Source organism: Helicoverpa armigera, chromosome 15 (assembly GCF_030705265.1).
Source record: "Helicoverpa armigera isolate CAAS_96S chromosome 15, ASM3070526v1, whole genome shotgun sequence".
Taxonomy (NCBI): Eukaryota; Metazoa; Arthropoda; class Insecta; order Lepidoptera; family Noctuidae; genus Helicoverpa; species Helicoverpa armigera.
In genome coordinates, this window is record NC_087134.1 from 1,119,634 (window position 1) to 1,133,352 (window position 13,719).

At 38.0% G+C, this 13,719-nt stretch overlaps 1 protein-coding gene across 1 annotated transcript; it reads left to right on the forward strand.

Annotated features, from left to right (window-relative positions):
- The first annotated feature begins 2,561 nt into the window (after positions 1–2,561).
- Positions 2,562–5,082, forward strand: LOC110381290 (transcription factor JunD). Its single transcript, XM_021341586.3, has one exon. The coding sequence runs from the start codon at positions 2,694–2,696 to the stop codon at positions 3,426–3,428; it is 735 nt and encodes a 244-aa protein (XP_021197261.1). The 5' UTR covers positions 2,562–2,693; the 3' UTR covers positions 3,429–5,082.
- Positions 5,083–13,719: the final 8,637 nt, after the last annotated feature.

Here is a 13,719-nt window from a genome sequence, read left to right on the forward strand (position 1 = left end):
TGTCGAGTAGTTAAACTTTAAAAAGCAATTTGCTGCGCCATCTAGTGTTAAGTAGCGAGTTTACGTGAACTTCATAAAAGTAATAACAGATGGCAGTACTAGTACTCATTGTTTAGTTTAAAACCGGCTTACCGGACAGTAAATATAAACAAAGTTTATACCGGTGCACATTTGCTTTGTGTCTATTGTATTTATCTACATATTTATTTGTAGGCAGTAACATTGTTTTATAAAACTGTGTTACCTATGTTTATAATGTGGTTTACTTGCCATAATTTTCCCATTACCATGACTTTCCTCTTGTAGTAGTTATCAGCAATGTCCTGGTATTTTGCGGTGATGGCCTTTTTGTAGGTCAGAATAACAAACTAACATTTCCTTCATTCATCATTTAAGTCAATAACTACATTAATTAAGAGTTTTTTTAATCATGATTCTTAATCCGAACGGCTCCTTGTAAATGAGTCTGTAATATCACAACCTTCCGTAGCGCAGTCGGGTAACAAACTCTACAAAGCGTTCTTCAGTACTCAAGACGAATTATTTCGTAGACCTTCAACTTGTAAATAATTAGTATGGTAAATACAGGACCTTCAAACTAGATAGATACCCAGATGTGCACTTGACCCTAAATTACTGCGTAGGTTAGGCTCATCATCTTTGTAGATAGCTATACATGGAGTTACTCACGTAGCTACCTAGATATAGAATTTTATTAAAGCATTGGTACAAATAAAATTGTAGGCTACTTCCTACCTACGACAAGTTTTCATTTTTCGTGAGGTCTGGAGCCCACCCTATTGTAAAGTCGATCCCTTGGGTAAAATAGTAGGTAAATGGTATTGTACCTGTGTACCATTTACCTATGCCGTTTTGTATACAATTTTGACTAGGTACTCCTAACATGTTTTCTACCTAGGTAGGTAATTGATCTGTAATCAATAAATAAATAGGTACCCTATATTTTTATTTTATCAATATTGCGTAACTAATACTTAGGTATTTATATTTCTTGTTAATTAATGGTAGGTAGGCAATCAATCAAGAGACTTGCCCCTTTCAATCCTATCAACATTAAATCCCAGAAAGTTCCCAGGTTCCCTCTGCAATTTCCTTTTACGTCTGCTATGCTTGATATTAAGTAGGTACTCGTCCGTGGCTTGACATGATAAAACATGTAGGTTCTAAATACCTACGGCCCTCCGTTATTAGTGTCAGAGTCATTACAGTTTTATGTGACCATAAAAATATTGTTATTAATTTAATGATGCTTAATAACCATAAAGAGTTCTCGCAGCCGTTGCTGTAGTACCTACTAGCAGTGGTACTTAGGTACTACCTACTCAATGATCATATCTAGAGGATTCTACAGCCCGTGTTGCGGTTATAGCTTAAAAAATGAAGGTCAACTTTACAATAACAATTCAAATGTGAGTCCACAATAATATAGGAATTTTAGATGCATTTTATTTTCCTTTTTGCTCGGTTGTTGGAGTTATCTCTGGTGTGAGTGCGACGGGAGCGTTCTGTCCCGGTCTGGCGCGTACAACTATCGGCCGAGCCCCCCGCGCGCCGCACTGTATTTTCTTGCACCGCGCGGCTACCCCGCCTCCGTGCCTCACCCAAATTCGTTCGTTTCCATTGTTATACTTTGCCTCTCGTTGGATGTTTATTTTAGCTTGTTTTTGAGCTTTTAGCTACAATTCTGCATACAAAAATATGTCTGAAAGATAGATTTGTCTCAAAGTCAATTTTTTTTCCATTAGGTTTAGGTATAATTTTTTAAACTATAATTTTAAGTGAAATTGATATTACATCATTTTACAATAATTATATAAAGCAATGGGATCTAATGCTAAAATATAATTTGTTTGTTAAAATAAAAAGCTTGAGGTGACCATAATTTTTTACATTAACTCAGGACAGTTGAGTTTATAGTCTACAATTGTCATATTGTGTTTCTTTGTGTTTGTTTAAAAAGTCAAGGCAAGTGTTTGGTTTGGTCCCATGCTCACCAAAGTATTAATTCAGATCCTACCATCATAAAAACAACATTTATGAAGTGTGAAAAAAAACTTTTTTAAATATATTGTCTTTTAAAAATCAGATGTGATTGATCATTCTCAAAGGTTTATATCTTTCAATTTCTGTCAATTTTATTAGGTAGTGGGATACTTTTGGATTAGATAAACCTACAAATAATTTTGGTTTACACAAATATACTATGAATATACCTATCCTAACATTATGGTATCGATTGAAAAAAATCTCATATTGTTAAAAATGCACGATATGTGGTAGTTTTAAAGTTAATTTGGTAAACAACTATTAATTTAGTTCCACGATTCGTGGTACGATATAATCGTTATAATGGACATGCTCCTCCTGATTCTCGGTAATCGTACGAAGTCGTAAACAGCCCGCCGCGGCCTCGCGCTACGCTACGATGCCAATCACCAATCACACGCAAGCGTTGCTTGGTATCGCGCGATATTCGACCAATGAGCGGCCGTCTGTATCACGCTATTTCTAAAAATAGCTTATCTGAGTCACTCAATAAAAGCAGTGGTTGTTTCTTAACAATGTTTAGAAACAAGTGGAACGTTGGGCGAGTCGGACGTGCGTTGCCGCATGAAAAAGTTTTGATATTCGCGCAGTGAGTTTAGTGATACCGAGTCGTTCGGTGCAAACACATGGTTCGACGCTTCCAACACGGCATGGAGACCACTTTCTATGACGAGCAGTATCCCCTCAGTGGACCAGTGGAGAACCTCAAGAGACCACTCACCTTGGACGTGGGGCGGGGCATAAAACGGGCGCGGATTGGTGGTGCGCCGGTCCTCTCCTCACCAGACCTTCAGATGCTGAAGCTCGGCTCCCCGGAGCTTGAGAAGCTGATCATCCAGAACGGTATGATAACAACGGCAACTCCAACACCCGGGGCGCCAGTGTTATTCCCGGCTAGCATACCGCCGACGGAAGAGCAAGAAATGTACGCGCGGCCATTCGTTGAGGCGCTGGACAAGTTACACCACTCGGACCCCACGCCTCAGATCGGACGCGTCGACAGGCGAGTGTACGCCGACCTGGACAGGCCGCTTGACCGCTACCCCACACCGGTGGTCAAAGACGAGCCCCAAACAGTGCCTAGTGCTGCTAGTTCACCTCCTCTGTCGCCCATCGACATGGACACGCAAGAGAGAATCAAATTGGAACGCAAACGGCAGAGGAACCGAGTGGCTGCATCGAAGTGCAGACGGCGCAAGCTGGAGCGCATCTCCAAGCTGGAGGACAAAGTTAAGATCCTGAAGGGCGAGAACGCGGAGCTCGCGCAGATGGTGGTGAAGCTGAAGGAGCACGTGCACCGGCTCAAGGAGCAGGTGCTGGAGCACGCCAACAACGGCTGCCACATCGACTCGCACTTCTGATTGTGCCGTCGCCGCCGCTCCGCCACATTCCATGCTAGTCGCGCCCGGTAGGACGCAGCATACAAAGCGATTTGTGATCTTAATTTTACTGTGTAATATATAGTTAATGAACACTAGTGTATAAGGTGTTGACGCTACGTTAAGGATGCTGTGGATGTTAAGTTTGAGAGATTAGGTTGCCAGTGATGTGTGCAGGCAGAACCTCCGCTCGGGAGAGCTGATTCCAGGACGTTTGTTGTTTGTGAAACGGTTACGTTATGGTTCACTTAGCGAGGGATGTACTTAGAGCGAGTCACAACTGCAAAGGCTAAAGCTTCCATTGTAAGTTGCAGAGTTAATGTTTTCCTTAAATCAGTATTGCGTTGTCTCATTTAGAATAGTGTAGAAACTAGAAAGGATAATCGTGCGACGTCATTCGTTTGCAGACTGACTGAACGAGGTTGAGGCGGCGTTGCCAGTTTTACGGCGAATTTCCCGTTTCAGCGATGTTGCCGCACTTGCCTCGCTGAATCGGGGATTTCCATTGTTCATTGTGTCCCGGCCATTGTGTATATTTTTTCTGTCCAGTAGAATCTTATTATAATAATTAGTTTACATTTCGGACGTTATTTATTGCGATTTAGACGGAGTCGATTAGGACGCAAGTCGCCGCTGTGTTGTGACAGGTACGAAACGCAGCCGGAGGGAAAGAGATAGTGTAGAGTAGAGTGGCAACGGCGCATCAAGCCGAGTCACGAGCGGATGTTCTGCTAATTAAAATTCCGCCTGCGCCGCCCTCGCGGAATGGCGGCCATGTGTTCAACAGTCGGACGTTCCGAATCACGTTTAGTTGCACAAGGTTAACTTTTAACGCGACAACAGCGTTGTAACGCCGCCGCCGTGGACTGGAACGTCTTTGTTCGCTTCGCTTGATTGTTTCGAGACAAATGAAGTGCTTGTGTGGGAGACTGATCGAATGTAAGTTTGGAGTGCCTTGTACGTTTGAGCGAGAGCGTGGAACGCGCAAATTATTTTCTCCGTTTAAAAAGATGATTCTCGGAACTGACCCGGTGCTCTTTAGAGGACGTGACTTTTGTAATGTGAAGCCGTCCGATTTAAAATATTAGTTGTGGACGAATGCGAGTATATCGTACAGAACGAACGTTTGACATGTGAACGGCGAGTGAATGCGAGAGGGATGTATTTATTTGTGAGAATGGTTATCTTATAGGATGAAGTAGCAATCTCGAGTGCCTACGCTTTGTAAACTAAAGCCTATACCTATGTTTTAAATTGTTTTTGTTACCATTAATGTGCTACAGTAAATTGTTCTGTACCATTGTCTTCTGTAGGTTATTGTAAGTAATTATAATACCAATTAACAAGTTGAATTGTTATATAGACTATATAAGGCGAACGGGTGGCGTGGTAGCGAGAACTCAAAGAAAGTTGTTTCTGCGAAGAACGCGCCCAAAGCCTATTTGTATTATTTTTATACAAAAGAATTCGTCAGAATGTTAACAGTAATTTGTAAGTTTATAAAAGATATGGAAACAGTTATACTAAAATAATATATTTCTATGAATTTAACAAAGAATATTGTTTTATATGGAATATCATATTGTATGATAAACATGAAAGAGAAAATAAATTATGAAGATTATTATACCATTTATGTCTGGATTTCATTTCTATACCCTCAGGTAATCACTAATCTCTTAATTGCAATACAAAACTGATCTGAGATGAAAACACCTTGTATATCAGTAGTTTGTAGTCTTAAATAGACTCACTACAAAGCTGCACATGACCATGCTGCAGTGTATAAAGAAAATGCAAAACAACAACAATAACATGGCAGTTAATAATGATGTAAATAATGACAAAGAATCAAATAACAAATGCCATTACATAACAAAGTAGCGAATCGCCTGTAATGTGCAAACGAATCAGGAAAAGTCATAACACTGCAAATGTACAATTATGACATTGAAGAATGAGATTAACAGCTGTTGGTACTACATGATGGAACATGTTTTGTTATGAAGTAGCAAATCATCCGTCGCATTTATATCTGTTTATCTAATCAGTAAACGGATCTTTGATAAAACTGCGCTTGCCAGTTGCTATGATCATTTTGGCAATTTTTACCCCTGCCTGAAAGTCATTGTAATCATCTGCCGACCATGATTCTTAGGAAAGTGATCCTCCTGATCTGCTTTAAATCACTCAGTGCAAATATTTTGTCACTAAAATACTGTTTGTACAGATCAACAGTAATTTGCTAAATGTAAACAAGCGATAAGCTCGCATAAGTGCAATTTTATGTCAAAATGTATACACATTGATAACTGTGTACGTACACTGTGCATGTTTGTTGCTAACCTATGGCAGCATGTGAACGAAAAGATACGTTATTCAGTAGTCAATGAGTCGACATTCGTGTTATGAAACAAACGAAGGTCAAACGAATCGATGCCAGCGGTATCTCGGTGGCCGGATGTCCGATTTTTGCGGCAAAAACAGCAAAAAAACTTGGGATAAACCTTTGGCCAAAACAAATAAAATATGAATTTACAAAACAGCCTGTGTCGTCAGCACCACGTTGGGATGAGCAGTGGGCGGCATTTGTCTATGTAATCTTGCATAGAAAAATGAGCTATGTATGCACCTGATAACTACATGTTAAAGCTGGAGAGGGAGATGTATTGTTTCATAACTCTCTGAAATCTGCATAAAATGGAAATTTGCACGATATCGCTCACATACAATGTTTATGGGTGTGTCCAGATTATTCCCAGTTCTCCGAATTAGCGGCACGGAATATTACGTCCATTTCCGGGGGCGGCAAATCACGGCCACTCATTATATGGGTCAGTATGCTGTTAACGTGAACATTAGCCACCGAAGCCTACGCATTGTTCTCGTTAAAACATCACAGTATTTACTAACACCACCGTGTTTATACTGACTGTTGTTAAAACACTTATATATTTATGATTCGATGTTTTTCATACGGCGACCATGTTGACTGATTGCGCTGCGCTTGCCTATTCATTTCGCTCGCCCAAAATAACACGCGAGCGTGTTGAAACATCAATATTTTATGTTCAGTTAACATCAACAAAAATGCTCGTGTCGCTGAAGTATTTATTATACCACTGCATGAGCTGGTAAAGAGGACAAGTATTGGTCGCTGCATTTCGATTGTGTTCAGTTTCGCTTTTGTCTTCAATTTCAAGTTCTGAATGAGCGAAAGTTAGAGACTATGCTCTATTGTGTACCTAAGGACTTCGGTTGAACTGAGATAAAGGAACTAGTCAATTACTCAAACATTTAATGATTCCATAAACAGAAACAAAGCTGGCAGATCTAGCGGTCGTAACTTAGACATATTATGACATTTCATTAAAATTTATAGCTCTTGGAAGACATTCATGATGATGATAATAATAAAATTATCTTATATCCAGACATTGTTAAGCCACTTAATGTGAACCTATATAACTTGAGATCTCCTGAGCTTAAACTGTTAACCGTAGCAATATGATCCATATCAGTAAGCAGCATGATAATTTAAAAAGCATCATTTCTATGAACTAAATAAATGTCGATTTTCTTTTCAAAGCTTTTAAAATTGGAAATTTTCCAAAGAAAACACCGTGTGCGGTCGTTTGCCCTCGGCAACGTTTCTGACTCACGTAAAAGAAAAGAAAATAGTAAAAAACTATTGTGTACGTTACAAGGATATTAAAGTTACAACGGGGACAATGTCAACTAAGAAATACAATTTGTTGAGTTCCAAGAAATGAGGTTGTTCAATGCTTTAAAGTGGCAGCGAGCTATTGTGTGGTTCACTTGGAAACGATTAACTAAAATATCTAAATGACTTGGGAAAATGGGAATGTTCTCAAACAATTTATCGGTACGCAAGCTATTCGTTTCTTGGAAATTATGTATTGTATTTAATGTGACAGCAAAAGGCTACATTGGTGCCAATTCACGCGACCTTTTATATATTTATCAAGAAGCCGATTGCATTCGTAGCAGCAATTTAAGGAAATTCGGTATTTGGCGGGCGGTGAAGACAATTTCTGCGAAAGACCCCGTTGGCTTTTAATTTTAACCCGCGGGTCACCTTCAACTCGGCGACATGTAGTGCGCGCAGGTGCGCCCTCTGCTGGGCTAATATTCGATTCAGTTCGGAAATCGGTTGGCGAGCCTCCAAGCACCGCACGTGCCGGGTTGCGTGCAGCACCATGCGTGAATGTTTTGTGAGCTTATCCTGATGTTATAGGAGAAAGCTGATAAAACACAATAACCAATTTGAGGTTACAACCACATGTCTTTTGATCTTATCTCGCACACTCTGGTGCACATGTAAAGCTGTAATTTCACTGACATAATATCCCCCTCTGAATCAGAGCCGTGATGGTCGTAATCTATCCTTGGCCCACTGACATCCTGTCCTGCTACAGTGATAAAACTACATAATAGAATCTGTGTTTGTCAAATATGCATTACATTTACCTACATTCAATAAGATGAAGCAAAATATTGGCTTTAAAGAGTAAAATAAAAATCGCATATTAAGTAAATATATACTCACGAAAAGGTACCTTCGCATTTTATTTAAAAAAAAAGAAAAAAATATAGTCACCATGTATACACAAAAACAGGAAAAGTCCCGTAAAATGAAAAACGATGGTCACCCTACCAGCGGCTCGCACAGATAATAAATCAGGTAGATTCATTGCACCATTGTGTCGCGTCTCCAAACTGTCTAATAATAAATAGATTATGCAATTTCATAGATTTACAACCAACACGCATCTATTTCAGTTACAGAAAAATACAAATAACTGGGATTTTTGAGAGTTAACAGCGAAGGAATGTCTTTGAAGTTTCCAACTGGAATATTCTAATATTAAATACTTACCCTTCATACGAAATTTTCGGTTTAAAATTAATTGAAAAAGTAAATTAAATAGGTAGGTACATAATTATTGGCTTCTACGAAATAGTATTAATTAGTTTAAAAGCTGCTACTTACCTGACACGACTTATTTTTTTTTATTTAATTTAATAATGTGCCATAAATTGAAATAAAAGTCATATAAGTTAATTATTCAATATCTACTTAGCTGCTGTAACAAACGCACCACTAACTACTTACATATTAAGCCTGGTTTAAAATTAACTAACAATTAATTACCAGCGACGGCTGTGTCGTTAATTAGGTAATTAGACAGTGACAATTTGAACAGTTTAACGCCAATCCAGTAATTGCCGAATATATTTTTTCGGCTAATTATAGTTTTTAGAGTGATTATGATTGGCAGCTGTTGGTTATAAAAGTTACTAAATAGCGTTCTAGCATGTACTAACATTGGAAATTTTCTGCTTACTGCATTTCGTTGCACATGCACGTTTCATGTAAAATTTCATTGCCCAGAAATACTTAGTGGCCTAATATATGAATTAATATTGAAATAAAAATGGATAGTCTATACCAAAGACTATAAAACCACTTGACTGCGCATACAGTGCCCCGACGCTCGCCAAAAGTTAGTGATTTTGCGCGTACTATAAGGCTACGATCAGTACGATCCTTTAGTAGCGACCGTGAACTGACCAATAGTAGCCGCGGATTATGTCGCGTCCCCCCGCCCGCAGTGGTGAGTCGTGTTCTTAGAAGAAATTGGCGAGTGCGCTCTCTAGTGGTTATTTACTTTATGGTCTATACCAAAGAGAGATATCCTACGTAGGTAGATTACTCGCATGCTTTTTGTTTTATACCGTAAAACATACATTTTATAGTACCGAGACCTAGCCTAAGCGGTAAAATAAAATGTTAATTAAGTATGTACATTTATTTATTAACTGAATTATCGATGTACATATTTCATCAGATACCTATCTGAATAATAGCGTATAACTATAACAGGTAAGTAATAAAACGGGCAGTAAAAATGTAAAGGAAAAATCACACGAACTGCTCGCGGGTTTTTCATAATAAAATTCTCAGTAGTGACCGGGACGCGGAATTGGGACTATTTATTTTAAATGGACTTATTTGTACTAAGTCAAAGTCAAATCATTTTATTTCATTTAGATCTTTACAAGCTCTTATGAACGTCAAAAACTACTATGAATATTATGAAGCTGAACAGTTTATTTGTCGGTTACGTTTTCTCCCGATGCGCCCAGTTGTGCCCACGGGACACGGGCGGAACTATGGAAACAGCTAGTAGGTATGCCTATGTATGTTTTATACCTAAATCTGAAAATGGATGCTTGAAACTTAAGTGACGTAGGTGAGTTAATTAGTTTTGTTTTGATTCCTTTGTCACCGGTTTGTAATAGAAATTCATTCAGAATGTGGGTAAAACCACAGGAAGAAGTCAGGGGGCGTGGTACAAAGGTTATACATAACTCTGCTTTTTCCTTTGAGGAATAAAGATAGTGTTAGGTATTACAAAAAAGTTTTTAACAGACGCGTTTAAATCTTTATAAATGTACTACTTTTATCATTATAAATGTTCGTTTTGTAATTCTGTCCGTGGGAAAAATTCTGGTTTGTTAAACTTTTCAGATATTTTGATAGAAAGCTGTTTAGTATTGAAAGATTAAGGCAGAAACATCTAGTACCTAATGCAGTCCTACGCGGAAATTGCATCAAATAGGGCTACATATTTCTGATAATTCTTTTCTTTTTGTAAACAGGCATGTAGACTTTAAGGTGATTAAGTTCTTAGTTAGGGTATTGTTCTCTAATAGGACTAAGAACATAAGTTAATCGAAAAGGTTTTTAATCACGTTTAACTTACTTAAATTCTATTGTTATCGCAACACCCATATTATTCTTTTCCACAAAACTGATAAAGTTCTGAGTTAAGAACTACCTTTCTTCCTTTAAAATTTCGGAAATTCCAAGCTACTCAATTCCATCAATTCCTACCGTATTTCATATCACGTGCACAAAGGATATCAAAACAAAATATAAGAGCATTGTTACAGTCGCGCACTTTCTACAAATTTCTCAAGTTGTGCAAGCGCGGAAGCTTCACCCGTTATAGTCCTGGCACACTTTCCACTGTTCGCAACTGTTGTCTCTGTAAGCACTTTTGTTTATGCTGAGATCGGTTCCTTTAAGGAGTTCCTAGTGAAGTTACGGTAAATCAAAACTGTGTAACTGTTTATGCTATTTTATTAGTAAACGCGAGAGTAGCATACAGATTGCAGCTTTGTGAGTGTGTTTGGATGAATTTATAATTGATTATCCTACATCGATTAATTAAATTAATTATATTTTTCAACTAAAAAGAACACATCCAAGTCTGTTCTTCAGATTAAGAGCTACTTATAATTGTGCTTGAGGCATGCATTTTTTTTATTATTATTTGCATGGGGGATGAAAATCTAGCATTTATCATTACTAGCTAAGTGATCACGGTTATCTATATAAAATCTAGACACACGGCAGTGTGTCCGCCAAGTTCGAGCAAAAAAAAGCGACACACCGGCCGTGGGTTATATTACACGAACCATTTCGGGCCAAATTCGACCCCCCTATAACTCAAAATCTATTTTATTTACGCATATCAAATTTCTAGTATCTGTTGAGACCCACTCACTTATCTAAAATACAAAATTTCATTCATCCTCCTCCGAGCCTTTTCCCAAACTATGTTGGGGTCGGCTTCCAGTCTAACCGGATTCAGCTGAGTACCAGTGCTTTACAAGAAGCGACTGCCTATCTGACCTCCTCAACCCAGTTACCCGGGCAACCCGATACCCCTTGGTTAGACTGGTGTCAGACTTACTGGCTTCTGACTACCCGTAACGACTGCCAAGGATGTTCAATGACAGCCGGGACCTACAGTTTAACGTGCCATCCGAAACACAGTCATTGGTGTCTAAGATATACTTAGAAAGTACATACAAACTTAGAAAAGTTGCATTGGTACTTGCCTGACCTGGAATCGAACCCGCGCCCTCATACTCGAGAGGTTGGTTCTTTGCCCACTAGGCCACCACGACTTCTCAAATACAAAATTTCATTAATATACCTATTGTAGGTCTTGAGATATTGACGTCAGAAAATCGCTATTTTTACTATACACTCACTGACTGACTGACTGACTCACTCATCAAAAACCTAGACCACTTCCAATGGTCGTATTGACTTGAAATTTGGCATCGAGGTAGGTCTTTATGTCAAGGTAAAGGGAAAATCTGAAAATGGCCAAGTGTGAGTCGGTTTCAAAATAATGAAGGTGTTTTATACCCCTATGGAACTAAAACGAACTAAATTTATATACATTTATAATATAATATATCTTCGAATGGTCGTACCGATCTGAAATTCGTTACAAAGGTTTGTATTTAGTCAAAGTAAAGTAAAAATCTGAAAACGGCCAAGTGTGAGTCACTTTCGTAAATAACGAATGTGTAACTTTGATCCACGAACATTATACCTCTATATGATAATAACATGTCATGTCAGTCAGTTGGTAAATCTAGTCCATTTCTTTTTAAGAAGCATAGTGCATATTCACAAATCTGAAAGATAGTATAAATGAGACATTTCCTTAACTAACTTAATCATAAGAAAAAAATAAAATAAACAACCTTACAAAAATAAATGAAATCCCACCCAAAACAAAAATGTGAAAGGCTGCCAAGTTCGATAATATGGGAATGCTTCCTATAAAAAAAGTGAGATCTGAATAAGTACCAAGTTCCATAAACATACCTCAGTTAAAAATAGTTACTTTTTAATGATGTTACTTGGTAAGTTTTAATAGAAAATGATATACTTGATTTATTGCGTTTAGTAGGTTTATAACAAGGTGTGTGAAAGCTTGCCAAGTAACATCATTAAAAAGTAACTATTTTAACTGAGGTATGTTTATGGAACTTGGTACTTATTCAGATCTCACTTTTTTTATAGGAAGCATTCCCATATTATCGAACTTGGCAGCCTTTCACATTTTTGTTTTGGGTGGGTTACAAACTATAGAAATGTAAACACATGAAGGAAAGTCCATACGACTAGGCTGCTGCATGACCCCTGTGAAGGTGCGTAAATAATATGTTTTGTTCGTATGCTAATCACACAGTTGGTATGCCATTAATTAACCGATCCATACTACAATGTGATGCCGATGGAATCTTACATAATTAATTATTAATTACTGTTATAAACTTTTTAGGGAAAAAAACTGAAGTAAAAAATTCTCATCTGCATGGCCTTTTCCCAACTATGTTTGGGCCGGCTTTCAGTCTAACTGGATGCAGCTACAACTAGTATTTTCTTGTCTTTAGATGAAACAACATTTGTTTCTATAAGTAATTATTCAAACTTGTTCAGTGTCTTTTGAACTCTTTTGAAAGTATATTAGTGTCGTACGGTTTCCAGTGGCGTAGCGTGGGTATCTGCCGCCCGGGGCAGTTGTCGATTTTGCCGCCCCTTCCCATGAATTTTTTAACAAGTGTGTAACTGGCCGTTTGTCATTTTTAACCGACTTCAAAAAAAGGGTTTTTTTTTGTATCGACGTTACCAAATATTACGTAAAATTTTGCCCAAACGTACTTAACCATTTGTTTGTTGACAGATGCAAAAATAAGGGTATATCGTTTTTGAATACGCGAGCGAAGCGAGCGCGAAATTTTTATTGGACTTATTAAAACAAAAATTACGTAAAATTTAGCCCAAACGTACTTAACTTTTTGTTTGTTGATAGATGCAAAAAGAAGGGTATATCGTTTTTGAATACGCGAGCGAAGCGAGCGCGAAATTTTTATCGTACTTAAAACAAAAATTACGTAAAATTTAGCCCAAACGTACTTAACGTTTTGTTAGTTGACAAATACAAAATTATGCGCATACAGTTTCTGAATACGCGAGCGGAGCGAGCGCGAAATTTTAATATTTTTTTTTTAAAGACTCAAAAACAAAATTACATAAAATGTAGTGTCACGTGTGTTTAAGTACCAAATTTTAACAATAATTAATTTTATGTTTAAAAAGTTTCAACTTTCTTGTTTAATGTTTTGTTATTGTTAGACAGTTTATGTAGCGGCGCAGATACTAGTTGCGTACGTAACGTTTTTTTTTTAATTGGGTAAATTTTGCCGCCCCCTAAAACCTGCCGCCCGGGGAATTTGCCCCCCCTGCCCCCGCCACGCTACGCCACTGGGTTTCGGTACATCTACCTATGGACCAATGCAGCCTGAAAATAAAGATATTTTATTTGATTTGTTACTACTCCGAGCACCCGGATAAAAAGTAGTTTACGGCAATGTA